The sequence below is a fragment of the Lepisma saccharinum genome, chromosome 3, assembly GCF_977018435.1.
Source record: "Lepisma saccharinum chromosome 3, izLepSacc3.1, whole genome shotgun sequence".
NCBI lineage: Eukaryota > Metazoa > Arthropoda > Insecta > Zygentoma > Lepismatidae > Lepisma > Lepisma saccharinum.
Window position 1 is genome coordinate 61,471,305 of NC_139231.1, and position 14,597 is coordinate 61,485,901.

The 14,597-nt window shown below is 41.6% G+C and overlaps 1 protein-coding gene across 1 annotated transcript in view; it reads right to left on the minus strand.

Annotated features, from left to right (window-relative positions):
- Nucleotides 1–1,103: 1,103 nt before the first annotated feature.
- LOC145985812 (tRNA-splicing ligase complex subunit RTRAF) overlaps nt 1,104–14,597 on the minus strand; it is a 31,904-nt gene continuing 18,410 nt past the window's right edge. The window contains exons 4-5 of the mRNA XM_083119901.1: nt 6,052–6,212; nt 1,104–1,421 (exon numbers count right to left, since the gene is read on the minus strand). Coding sequence (XP_082976027.1) covers nt 1,218–1,421; nt 6,052–6,212 — 365 coding nt within the window. The 3' untranslated portion in view covers nt 1,104–1,217. The remainder of the gene's footprint in view (nt 1,422–6,051; nt 6,213–14,597) is intronic.

Genomic DNA, 14,597 nt, shown 5'->3' on the forward strand with positions numbered 1-14,597 from the left:
GGATGCGGCAAGATTTCATAGCCACATTGCCTTTCCTTCTCGATCGCAACTTTCGAAGAGTGAGAGGGTGCATTATCGGCCAGGAGACGAACGCCTTTCGTGAGCATGCCGCGCCGTTTTTCTTTCAGAGCACCTCGCAACTTGTCCAGAAGTGTGCAGTAGTAGTAGCCAGTGATGGTCTGACCCTTCGCAAGGTAGTCTGTGAATACGACCCCGCGACAATCCCAGAAACCCGAGAGCATGGCTTCCCTGCCGACTTCTGCACCTTTGCCTTCTTGGGTGGGTGAGGGGGGGGGGGGGGATGGGAGTGCTTCCACTCCTTGCTCATGGTTTTGGTTTCTGGATCATACTGGTAGACTCAACATTCGTCCACGGTTACCAGACGAGCAAAGAAATCATCTTCATCCTGCTCCAAAAGGGTGAACATCCGCCTTGAAAGTTCGCACCGTGTGTGTTTTTTGAAAAGGAGTCAGCAAGCGTGGAACCCAGCGTGCAGACACCTTTGTCATGTGCAATTCTTCGTGAATTATTTTTGACACACTACCATAACTAAGCCCCGTTTCGTTCATTATTGTTTGGATGGTTGCACGTCGATCTTCCAGGTTAAGACACTCCACTTTCTTCACATTGACAGCGTCGTCTGTGCATGACGGTCTCCCACTTCTTGGCTCGTCTGTCAATGACATGTGGCCAGTTTGGAAATTCCTTTTCCACCTCGCATTAGTCTCATATGATGGGCAATCATCACCATAGACAGCCTTCATTTCATCATGGATCTGCCGGGCATTATTCCCCTTCAAATGCGGGAACTTTATCACGCTTCGGGCTTCAACATTATCCATCTCACACTTTCCTCTTAACACATACGATTTCTGAAAAAACAAAAAAACACAATCACTTGGTTTTTGCACCATTAGCTGCATAGGGTTTAGTAAGTTTACTGACAAAAATTCACGCTTATAGCTAAAAAGCTTCATGGTGATTGTCAAAACTTTACGATACCCCCTCGTATAATGTACCATATGTTTAATTACACCATCTCCTTCACATTAATAAAGAATAGTATGTGACTTACTGATGGAGAATTAATAAAATAATACCAGTCCACTCAACAGTCTCTTTATTTACGTACTCATACTTCAAAGACATACTTAAAAATACATTCATACATACACACAAACCAACAGAAATCTCTCTCAAAAAACATATATACATTTTTATTTGCCAACTTTCCCAAGCTTAGTATCGGTCTTGGGATTTGCTGTTACTGACTGAACAGCTACTATGCATTCATTAATTCGTGTTTGCAGATCCCTTAGGTCATGAATGTAAAGAAGACGAAGAATTTTTGCAGCTTGGTTCAGCACATAGTCTCCTGTGTCAAAACCTAAGTCAGCCTCTTGGAATGGAAATGCCTTTCCCTGTAAAAATATAGTAAGATTAACAGAGTTTTCTTCAACATTTCACAAGTACACTGAAGATTACATATTCCAAAAGCCAGAAAAATTACCAACACCACAAAAGTCTTTTGAATATAAACCTAGAGCCTCATCAGGAACCAAAACAATTAAAACCTACTTCAAAAAGCAGATGTTCTGTACTCTATATAGTCTACTGTGTTCTTTGTCTATTTTAGCTCTTTAAACCAATGTTTGAAATTATTATTGTTGCTATTACTCCTGATCAATAGGGGGTGGATTTATAAGGTATGCCCAAATGAAAAGGAGACCTTTGTTGTAGCGCCGTTGTATCTAATCGAAGAAGGTAAATATGCTTGCCGATAGATGGTGTGGTATTTGTCCCAGTTTGCAGGTGTAGCGAACGGCTTCGCCTGCTGTTTCCTCAGTTGGCGAGAGTTGTTTTGCGCGGATGGTTGCATTATGGATTCCTCCAGATCAGCGCAGAGAGCTGTAATCCAATTTCTTCGCACAGAAGGCGAGCATGCTTCACAAATTTATCGCAGGATGAAGGACGTTTACGGAGAACAGTGTCTCGCACGTTACACCATATTCCATTGGTGTCAGCGTTATGAGGCGGGACGCGAAAGCACCAAGGACTTGCCATGACCCGGGCAAGAGTACGTTGTCATCAACCCTGCCACGATTGCTGCTGTGGATAATCTGATTAGTCAGAATCGTCGACTCCACACGAAATTGCTGCCGAACTGTCAATAAGCAAGGGAACTGTGCAACACATAATCCACAAAAAGCTGAGTTATGGCAAAGTCTGTGCACAATGGGTGCCAAAGCATTTGTCAGCGACGCAGAAGGTGGAGAGAATGGGTGTGTGCTTGAATCATCTTTTGCGGTATGCGGAGCAAGGTACGGATTTTATTGTCAAGGTTGTGGCATGTGATGAGACTTGGTGTCACCATTTCGACCCTGCTTCCAAACGGATGAGCATGGAGTGGCACCATCCCGACTCCCCACATCCAAGAAAAGCTCACTCTGTCAAGAAGGCCGGAAAGGTGATGCTCGGTTTCTTTTTCGACGATGAAGGACCTCTATTCATCGACTGGCTGGAACGGGGTGAAACAGTGAACTCTGAACGGTACTGCAACACGTTGTTGAGGCTTAAACCGGCCATCAAAAACAAGCGCAGAGGTAAGCTCCCGAAGGGGATACTGCTGCTCCAGGACAACGCTAGGCCACATGTGGTCAAGAAGACCCTCGACCTGCTGAGAACATTTCAATGGGAAGTCCTCACACATCCTCTGTACAGTTCCGATATTTCCCCATGTGACTCCCATATCTTCGGCTCCTTAAAACAATCACTGAAAGGTCAACGGTTCACCTGTGACGAGGAAGTTCAGAACACCGTGAAAAACTGGATCCGTAAGCAACACAGGAGTTTCTACACTGAAGCCATCCACTCCCTTCTTACGCGCTGGGTTCAGTGCATCAGTATCAATAGCAATTATGTGTAGGTATCATGTTACACGTTAACTGTAATTCACATATTATGTAATGCAAATATTCAGTAATATAATATTCTTTAGATACAAAGGCTGTCGCAGAGAAGGTAAGGTGAGACAGATTTTTTCCTGGCTTGGCAACACTGCCTATGGTATCGGCACTAGTCACGTCGTGTAGGATGACTCATTCTGTTTTCGTAGCAAGTTGTCACATGTTGCGAAACCACGTTAGTGAGCAGCTGTGTTGATTTATGTGGAACGTGTTTCGTTTACCCCTCCAGGTTTTTGTGCATAACATTGCTTGTCGCGATGAGTATTCAAGATGAACAGCGACATGGCATAAAATTTTGTTGGCGTTTAGGGAAAAGTGCTGCGGAAACATATACAAGGTGTCAACAGGCATATTCCGATCAAGATAGACTGAGTAGAGCCACAGTATTACCAAGGAGTCATTGCGACTCTGCGCCAGCACGTAGCAAAAAAGAGGCCGCATTTGAAGAACTCCTTCAGATTGCAACACGATAACGCACGCCCGCATGCCACGTGGGCTTTTCAGGATTACGCGACGAAGAGAAAAATTGAAATTTTCCCGCATTCAGCATACAGCCAGGACCTTTCACCCTGAGACTTTTGGCAATTTCCACTTTTAAAGGCCGCTTTACGTGGTCGTCATTTCATGACGAACAAAGAAGTGATCACCGCAGCGCAAGTTTTCTTCAGTTCACAACCTGACGGCGAATTTTCAAAGACATTCACAAAGTGGCAGGAGCGTAGAGATGCTTGCTTAGTTGTCAATGGTGCCTATTTTGAAAAAGATGTACGTCTACTCGATATGGCTGATTCTGAATAAAAATTTTGTGGTTTTGTGGTTTGTAATTTTTTTGTTTCATTTTAATGATTCTCGGAGGGATCCATGTACATGCTTGTCTTTTAACTGCTACGCAGTCACGACTTTTTGACCTATTGCACTCATTTTGGTCTCAATCGGCAGCTAATGAACCAAATTTTCACCCTAGTACATTTGCTAGCCAATGGAGGTCGCCGTTTTCCTATACAGGAATTAGTCTCACCTTCTCTGCGACAGCCTTTGTATAACCGTAGTGTCCTTTTCATTTGGGCATACCTTATATATGCACTAAAAAGCCAAAATATGCATTAAAAAAGGCCAAAATATGCACTAAAAATTTTCAAAACAACTTACTTTAAGGTTCTGTATGCCTTACATGGGAAGTAAATTATCGGTAACTCACAAAATGCAATTATAGAAATGAAAGTGTAATAAATTATAAATTGTACTATTTAGTATCACCAAAAATACTAATTTACAAATGTTTTTAGTTTCATGTCTGGAGGTTCACTCTAGAAACTGTAATATTGCATTTATAATAATATACGTATCTTGTTGGAAATACTGTGCTCTTCTCGTTGCATTAATCAATATCTTATTCTCTTACATTAGCATTTCAATACACTAGGTGTTATTTATCGATGTTTTTAAAATGTAATTTAGTCTACCTTACCAATACATAGCAAGATATGTCAATGAATAGATGATTATGGGCAAATTTTTACACATACATTTGTACGATTATTGACCTATTTAAATGATATTTGATATTCTATATATTCGAGTGTATCACGCTCAATGCAGTACTCTAGTGCACAGGTATTACCATTTTGCAGCCACAGTTCTCATGTCTTTATTGAATATGAAGACTATGGTAACAAACAACAAAGAATTTTTAGAAAATCTGTAACGACATGGGTTTCCATCATCTACATTTTCTAATCTGTAACTAACTGTATGGCAGACTAGACTATAGGTTATTTCTAGATGCTGGACTTTGCCCGCAGTGCTTATATTGTTCCTGTGTATGGATTCACAGGCTCTCAGTATATTAGATCAGAGTGGTATTTGGAAGGGGGATGAGGAGGAAACCCACTCCGGTTGTTAATCTTTAGTTCTGTAGAGTATCACACACACACACACACACACACACACACACACACACACACACATATATATATATATATATATATATATATATATATATATATATTTTACATTTTCCCACATTTTAAGTTTTTTCAGCTTGGTCCCCTGAAAAACGTAAATCGAGTTTGCACTGTATATATAAACCTCGTGTTTCAGTTACTGAAATTTCCCCAATTGGGAAATTTTAAAAAAATAGGCTGCATTAGTATGTTTCGGATACTATGATATTAAAATCATTATACGAATGGCTTATTGCAGAAAGGGACCTGAGTCACATTTTTGAGGTATCGGAGTTAATTTTTTCATCTCCACTGTGTCTAGCAGCATACTGCAGGGGGGTGCATTGAGGGTTGCAAAATTAACTATTCATTATGTTGAATATTTGAGCCAACAATGGCACATTTCTTTCTTACACTATTAATATTATATGATTTTTCATTGTTTTTCTCAGAATTGTGCAAAAGTGACTCAGGTCCCTTTCTGCAATAAGCCATTCATATGTAAATTATTGTGGCAAAAATTGCCTACATCGACTATTAGTACCAATTTAAATCATTAATGCCTAAAATAGTGTGTGTGTAGCAGGGGGGGGGGGGAGATACTGACCATGAATAACAACTTTTAATTGATTGATTTCATTTATTTTAGGTACTTTGCTTTTCTGCCACTTTTGGCTAATCGCGAAGATGGAGATGAGTGTTGACATGATGAAATTGATGAAGGGACACTCACAAAGAACACCTATGCATAAACCGGGACCTCTGGCATTGTAGCATGATGTGCTAACCACTCCACCACAAGAGGCCAGCAACAACTTGTGAGCACTAGCACATTTGTCATTTCAACATTTTGGCATATACTGGTGAGTTATTTGAAATGAGGTATTGGGCTCATGATGATCAGAATATAATGGTGGTGGGACTCGAAGGGCTTACCATGGACTATACTTTCTGCGATCATTACATGTATCAAAAAATTAATTGTGGGCAATCAGTAGCCTTCAATTTTCTTATAGTTGCATCAATGTGGTGTAGCCAAATGTAAAATATTCTCCAGGGATACAATTTAAAGGTCATTCTTAGTACCGGAAATCTATGTGAAAAACTCTACTGCCTAGAGCAACTTAGCATAAATAACAAACCTTAACAATGATATCATTGGGATTCTCAAGTGCCTCCGCACACAGTCTCTGCCGAATCACTTTGCTCACAGCCTTCAAGGTAATCAAGTGGTCAGGGTGAGGGGTTACTTGCACAAGCTGAGCCAGAGCGTTAACACCCTTTTTGAAGTCTGGACTTTCAACTGGAAAAAATAGGACATAATGTGAAATATACTCTTACCGATTTCAAATATTTTAATCACTTGTACCAAGAGCAACCAATTCTGGCTGTGGTCAATCCACAAATTTCCTGTTACTTTGCAGTTAGTTACTACACTGAAAGAATTCATAAAAACACGCAATACATATATATATTAATGTTAGGATGTCGCACCATAAAATACAAATGTATCATTAGGCAGGTAAACCAACCTACTTCTTTTTCGCACGCACGCACGCACGCACGCACGCACGCACGCACGCACGCACGCACGCACGCACGCACGCACGCACGCACGCACGCACGCACGCACGCACGCACGCACGCACGCACGCACGCACGCACGCACGCACGCACGCACGCACGCACGCACGCACGCACGCACGCACGCACGCACGCACGCACGCACGCACGCACGCACGCACGCACGCACGCACGCACGCACGCACGCACGCACGCACGCACGCACGCACGCACGCACGCACGCACGCACGCACGCACGCACGCACGCACGCACGCACGCACGCACGCACGCACGCACGCACGCACGCACGCACGCACGCACGCACGCACGCACGCACGCACGCACGCACGCACGCACGCACGCACGCACGCACGCACGCACGCACGCACGCACGCACGCACGCACGCACGCACGCACGCACGCACGCACGCACGCACGCACGCACGCACGCACGCACGCACGCACGCACGCACGCACGCACGCACGCACGCACGCACGCACGCACGCACGCACGCACGCACGCACGCACGCACGCACGCACGCACGCACGCACGCACGCACGCACGCACGCACGCACGCACGCACGCACGCACGCACGCACGCACGCACGCACGCACGCACGCACGCACGCACGCAAAATATATATATGAAGGATATTAACAAAATAAGTTCTGTTTGTAAATAATGCCACTGCAGTCACAATGGTGCACATGTGTGCAGTTTGTTGATTCTTTGGCAAGGCACAGATGCCACTTGCAGACATTCTAACAGCATTTATAATAGATTTTTCAGCGAGAAATGCAGGCTCGGCCAGGACTCGAACCCGGGTCTCTGTCATACTGTGCCATTGCTCTACCACTGAGCCGGCCTGGCCTCACCTGATTTTTCGCTGTTGCTGTTTTACCTGTGTGGAATTGTCTCTGCTAGTGCTACAGTAACGGAATCTGTTGCCCTTGAAACACTGTAAAGTGAGAATCATAGAACTTTAGACCTTCTGTAAACAAAAGCATGTGTACCCTAACAGTGTTGCAAACGTATGGAAAAAAAATAATCCACATAGCCTACAAGGTGTAAAAACATTCCATTTGCCAACAGATGCGGAATACAAGGGTCACTATTTATATTTTTAGCCTTGGCAACACTGACTGAAGTTAGGCGCGATTTGACGTTTGCACGGAATCGTCTGGCATTATTGACCATAACGTACTTCAAATGTTTTGTCAATAGCTTCAATTGTATTGTTTATGTTGCCTTGGAGATTGCGCGACAACAATAAAATGGAATTAACTCGTGAACATTTTCGTGCGATGATTTTTTACGATTTTCGACGTGGATTATCAAGACAAGAGTGCATCGATAAACTTACTTCCACATTTGGCGATGAAGCCCCATCCTTTGCCACTGTGAAACGCTGGTATAACGAATTTAATCGTGGCCGCCATTCGCTCACCGACGAGATTCGCAAAGGTCGTCCAAAATCAGTTGTTGTTCAAGGAAACATTGATGCTGTGCAAAACCTAATACTGCAAGATCGTCATGTGACATACTGTGAGATTGAGGCTAGGGATGGCCAAACGGATCCGGATCCGGGTCTGAAAGTTTCGGATCTGGATCCGGATCTGAGAGTTCCGGATCCGGATCCGAGAGTTTCGTATCTCAATCCCATTATAATATTACCACACCTTAAAAGGTATTATGATCTTCGATTACAGAGAATTTTTTCATTAGTTAGTCCTACAAGAATTTTTTTCAAGTGTTGTTCCTAAAATACTTTGCTACTCATCGGCTAACACACTCGTGCACAAAAATAATCTTACTTGTTTAACATAAAATGTCAGAGGTGATTTTGTAAATGCCATTGAAACGAATATGTATTCATTCGAATGTATTGGAAATGAAAACACATATAAATGTGAGACATTTCATTCCAGCATGAAACTTTTAACACATATAACAAGATAGAAATGTTATACAAAAATTATACAATTGTTCTACAGTTACAGTTTTACAAATTAAAATAAAACATTATAATATATGCAGTGTTATATAATTACAAAGTGTAAGACTAACAAGGGAGGTTATCAAAGTGTCCCCCTCCGATTTCCATGATACTTGGCAGGTGTGTGTATAAACGGGCCCAAATGAAGAAATACGTGTTTTTTTTTGTTTCAGCTAAAAAACGGTTTTAGGGGGCAAAATCCCCTCAAATGTCAAGATGAGGACAAATTGAAGTGAGGATCTGACCCCTGTGTCCCTCCGATTTCCATGAAACTTGGCAGGTGTATAGTGGGGCCCAAAGGAAGAAATACGTGTCTTTTTTTGTTTCAGCTAAAAAAACGGTTTTACAGGGCAAAACCCACTCAATTGTCAAGATGAGGACAAATTGAAGTGGGGATCTGAACCCTGTGTTCCCCTCCGATTTCCATGAAACGTGGCTGGTGTATAGAGGGGCCCAAAGGAAGAAATACGTGTTTTTTTGTTTCAGCTAAAAACTGTTTTAGGGGGCAAAATCCCCTCAAATGCAGAGATGAGGACAAATTGAAGTAAGGATCTGACCCCTGTGTCCCCCTCCGATTTTCATGAAACTTCGCAGGTGTATAGAGGGGCCCAAAGGAAGAAATACGTGTTTCTTTATTGTTTTTTTTTTTGTTTCGGCTAAAAAACTGTTTTAGGGGGCAAAACCCACCTCAAATGTCAAGATGAGGACAAATTGACGTGGGGATCATCTGACCCCTGTGTCCCCCTCCGATTCCCATGCAATTTGACAGGTGTATAGAGAGGCCCTATGCCCCCTGTTTCTTCCTATGCCATATTTACGTGGTTTTGGGATCAGATCCCCACTTCAATTTCTCCTCATCTTGACATTTGAGGGGGGGAGGCTCTATGCACCTGTCAAGTTTCATGGAAATCGGAGGGGGAGACTTAGACCTCCCTTGTAAGTGTATTAATTAATTACAAATCGCGCACGTGCGCACACACACTATATATATGTGTGTGTGTATGTATATTATATATATATGTATATTAACAGGTAACAATATGTTATAAGCACATTCTTGCTTTCCAAAGAAGCGCATGTGGGATGGCAAAACAGATCCGGATCCGAAATTTTCATTTTCGGATCCGGATCTGAAAGTTTTGAATCCGCGGATCCGGATCCGAGAAATTTTAGGATCCGGAACCAACCGGATCCGGATTTCGGATCTGCCAGGATCCGGATCTGGCCATCCCTAATTAAGGCAACCATAGGCATTAGTTCCACCAGCATATATAAAATATTACATGATCATTTAGCTGTGAGAAAGGTATGTTCTCGTTGGATCCCACACAATTTGACAAAAACTCAAATAGACGCTCGCGTCAATTGGTGCAAACAAATGCTCAATAAATACAATCGTTTTGCTTCAAAAGATGTATATAAGATTGTAACAGGTGACGAATCATAGATATATGCATATGAGCCGGAACGTAAACAGCAGTCAACTGTATGGGTGTTTCAAGATGAACGCAATCCAACAAAAGTTGTTCGCGCTCGAAGCACATCGAAACAAATGGTCGCCTGTTTTTTCGGGAAAACTGGTCATGTGGCAACTGTGCCTTTAGAGGAACGTAGAACGGTCAACTCTGAATGGTACACAACAATTTGTTTGCCAGAGGTCTTCGGTCAAATACGGAAAACAAACAAACGCCGTCGGATCATTCTTCATCAAGACAATGCCAGCTGTCACACATCTCGTCTAACAACTGACTTTATGAACAGTCAAAAAATCGAATTGATGGGTCATCCACCGTACAGTCCTGATTTGGCACCCAATGACTTCTTCTTGTTCCCGAATGTCAAGAATAAATTGCGTGGACAACGATATTTGGGGGTGAATTTTTAAATATTGACACATTTTTCTTCTCTCTTGTTGAGAGGTGTTCATTTTAAATCAACCTCCCTCACACTACGGCTTGCCCTCCTTCACACGCAAAAGTATTCCGGAGTGTGAGGATGTCACCATCCGGATGGTGAACACCTCTGGATTATCGATCGACTCCTGCATCCCACCCACTCACCCATCCCCGGAGGATCGTCACTGACAATGTGAAATCACACTATCATATGCCGACATTCGACATACCACTTCAGTTTCTGTACTTGACTTAGTGAGAAGTATTGAGGTTGGCAACAGCCTAATAACGGATTTCTTGCGCATCATGTAGTCCGCTCTATGAAAGTACGCTGACGGAAGAAAAACATGTAAATTACAAGGTTTCTGTTTATAATAATAATATGTGAGTATTGTATAAATTACAATCGATCACGTGAACAGCAAGAAAATAGTGCCAGTTTCGAACGTGGCGACTTCCATGCATGCAGGAAGGTCTCCCATGTTTTCAGAGTAGTCTTTCGGAAATACAGCCGTTTGAAAAGTGGCAAGAAGCAGGTTGTTCTTAACGTTTATGTGACGTTGTGTCGGTGCTACCCTGAGCAAGCAGTGCAGTTGGTGTCCAAGTGTAATTGTGCATCTGCATCTTTGTGTTTTCGGTGTGGTGAAAGAAAGGAAAACGACCGGTCAAGTTGTGAGTCCCGCGAAAAAACACATTGTTGCTCGTATAAACAAGTACACTGATTCTCAGATAAGTGCAATACAACACGAGGTGCTTTCATATTCTTTCAATCAAAGAGCCATCCTGTCCACTGTGGGGAAGATGTTGATAATGATGATTGATGACGATCTCCCCAATTTTAGCAGTCGACGTTAAATTGCATCTTGTGCCACGTTGAGTTCCTTTTTGGGAAGCAAATTTGACAGACCGTACTCTGACAGGATGATGTCTAGCACCGAAAATGCCTCAAGTTCAAAAAGGAACTGCTGAATGAAGCTAAGAAAATACATTACTTGCATGAGACGTGCGTAAATAATGTGCTTATTATCAACTTCTTGTTTTCTAGTGCACGAGAAACCGAGAGAAAGATAAACAATCTCTTTTTATTCCCCGGCATATCTTTGTTTAGCTTCTGCTAAAACTGGCGGTATATTTGTTGCACAAAGGAGAAAACAATACTCTACATGTCAACAATGTTGGGCAATAATTTGGTGGAAGAGGAAGCAATAGAACCAAAAGGCTTGAATTTACTGAAACGAATCTCTCACTCTCTTGTATAACTTTGGTGCTGTCATACTGAGAGAGGAGGGGGGAAGGGGGATCTGTTAACCCAGTGTCAGATAAATGGAACTTTTGGCGTAGAAAAATATGTTCATTCTTGAACAAGAACACGTATTTAATCACTTGTAGAAAATTTATTATATTTCAATGTGTAGATTATCAGTTAAAATAAGAATACGTTTTTCCATGTTACGTAAAATTAAACGTTGCGAGTGAGCAGCATATGATGGCCGCACCATTCACGAACAGCTGGTGCGGAGTGATACATTACTCGAAGTGAGATGGTTGTTTACAGAGGGTCGGAAGTTTATTGATTCTTACTTTAGACGTTGACGTTGCCTTGTTCCTCCCAGCGTAGAGATGTCAATTCTTCAAATTGAAGAAAAGCGTTTATAATGTTGAAGAAATCTGAGAAGCTCACTGCATGTGAAATGCCATCTATAATCAGTAGAATGTGAGGAACATGAAACTGACTGAAATTTAATGTCAGCTTTGCGACTTGTGTGGAGAACATGCCATGAGTGACAATGGTATGGAGATGTGTGCAACTGTTCAACGAAGGATGTGGAAATGTGCATGATAATCCACAGAGCCAGCAACTGTCTGTGTGCATGAATATTTGGGCCATGCAGTTAAGACAAAATTAAAGAGAACAGATGGTTCACCATTATGTCACTGTCCCTGTAGTTTTCACAAATTGCATAGTTACTTCATAATTGTAGCAAGCATCTTTCTATCCTAATATGTGGAAATTTCTGTATCATGAAACATTATACAATATTTTGCACCATGAACTTCCCGCAAATATTTACAATGGTGACAGATGGATGATCTGTTAATAATGAAATAATTTACACCTTCATTTAGTGATTCAGAAGCTGCAGCTAAAACATGGATTGCATCTCTGTCACTTTGCATTTATCCAATGCTGCAAAAAGTTTCAGAGTACTGATACCTTGTCAAGTTCCTTTTCTCTTTAGACTAGGTGAATCACTTGCACCAGGTGATTCTTCTGAAATTTCAAGATCACACTCTTCAGGATTTGACCGTGATGCTTCGTCACTGCTACCCAAAGACTGTATTCAAAATATCCGTAATTTATAACCTTACGACATTTGGATTTCTGTTTTCTACAATCCTCTTGCCCTTTCCTAAGTGCTAGTTTCTTTTATTTCCCCATAAAAATAGCCCCCCCCCTTCCCCCAATCACGCAGCCTGACCATTCTCTCTTTGATTTAGGAGAAACAGCCTGTCTTCATGGTTTGTGCTCATTTCTAAAGCTGAACAATGTGCAACGTCTTTATAAAGCTGAACAATGTCGAAAAGATCATTCAGCTTTTCAGTAAATGCCTTTTTTAGTTTGCAGTTGCGATTCATTTCTTAACCAGTTTTTATTTTCTTTCCTGTTGAATAACAGAGCTCTAAACATATTATAAAATTACAGCAGCTTTTTCCTACACACTGAAGGATTAAAAATTCTATTAAAACTTAAGACGATTAAGATACACTTTTCATGTAATGGATTTTGAATATGAAATTTTATATTAATAAAAATAAACATGCTGGTTCGGTGGATGAGCACAACCTTGAACATTGCCACTGAAATTTCCAGCCTGGGCATGGGACTTCATTGTGACTGCCCTTCGTCAATTTCACCTAGTCTTCATTCATCATCATTTCCGGATTAACCAAAAGTGGAGGAAAAGTGATGCTAAATAACAAAAATACAAATACAAAATAAAAATAAATACAGCGTGTCCAGATATTATTCACCCCATAAATGTTGTCCATAAAGAACTTTCTATGCAAGTGGAGTGCAGATCATTAGTATTAACATGAAGACATTAAAAAAATCTTCCATGTACTTGGCAACACTCAGTATCATTATGCATTGCAGCAAAACAGTAAAATGGTAATGATGCAGGAAAAGGCAATGTGTGTGTTGTGGGCAGGAAACAAAATCTCCTGATGATCCTATGTGGGGTTGCGTGAAGGACATCGTCCACAGCAAGAAAGTTACCAACTTGGTGGAATTGAAGTCCCAGGAATTAAGGAGGCTGCGGCATCAATCACCGTGGATATGATCTGCAATACGTGGAGTAAATTCAACACTAGACTCGATATGTGAGAGCCACTCAGGGTGCCCATGTAGAGGTTTATTAATAATGAGAAGTATGTTCACTAAAATTCTACTAGTCATTGAATGTAATTCCATGTCTGTTGTTTCCGAGAAACTTTTTACAGTAAATATATTTTGATGTGTTATGGGGTGAATAATTTATGGGCATCTTGTACTTAATATTATTATATACTTATAATATTAATCATATTAGCATATTCCTTCTTTGAAAGAAGGTCTGAAACTTTAAAACTTTTTTAAATACTCTGCACCTTGCCTTCCCATGGTTGGCCTGAAATGAAACTGTACATGGTTTATTTACTTGATGAACGGCATCAGTTGAGAGGATGTCCTGGAAAAATTCACACATTGCTAATCAAGGACCACCTTAGTGTCTAATGCAACACTTGAATCGAAGCAACAGTTCGTGAAGAGGAGGCACACTTCATCATTAACTAAGAAGACATTCAAATGGGCCACTTCAACTTGTAAGATAATATGCAAAGTGTTTAAGTACAGAAAAGGTATTTGGTCTGTGGATTTCTTGCCTCAAGGCTCCACAATCAATGCATGTGTCTATAAGACATGCTTAAAAAACTACATCCTGCCATCCAGAATAAGCAATGTAGTATGCTTAGCAGGGGTTTTGGGATGATTCGTAACAGTGTCCACTCACACACTGCCGCCACCATGCAATTACCATGGGATTTAGCTGGAAACAATTCAAACACTCCCCTTCACAGTCCAGATTTAGCACTAAGTGATTTTCATGTGGTCCTGTATCTGAAATCCTTCCTTGCTGGCCAGTAGTTTCATGATGACGTCAAAGAAGCTGTTACCATGTGGTTTGA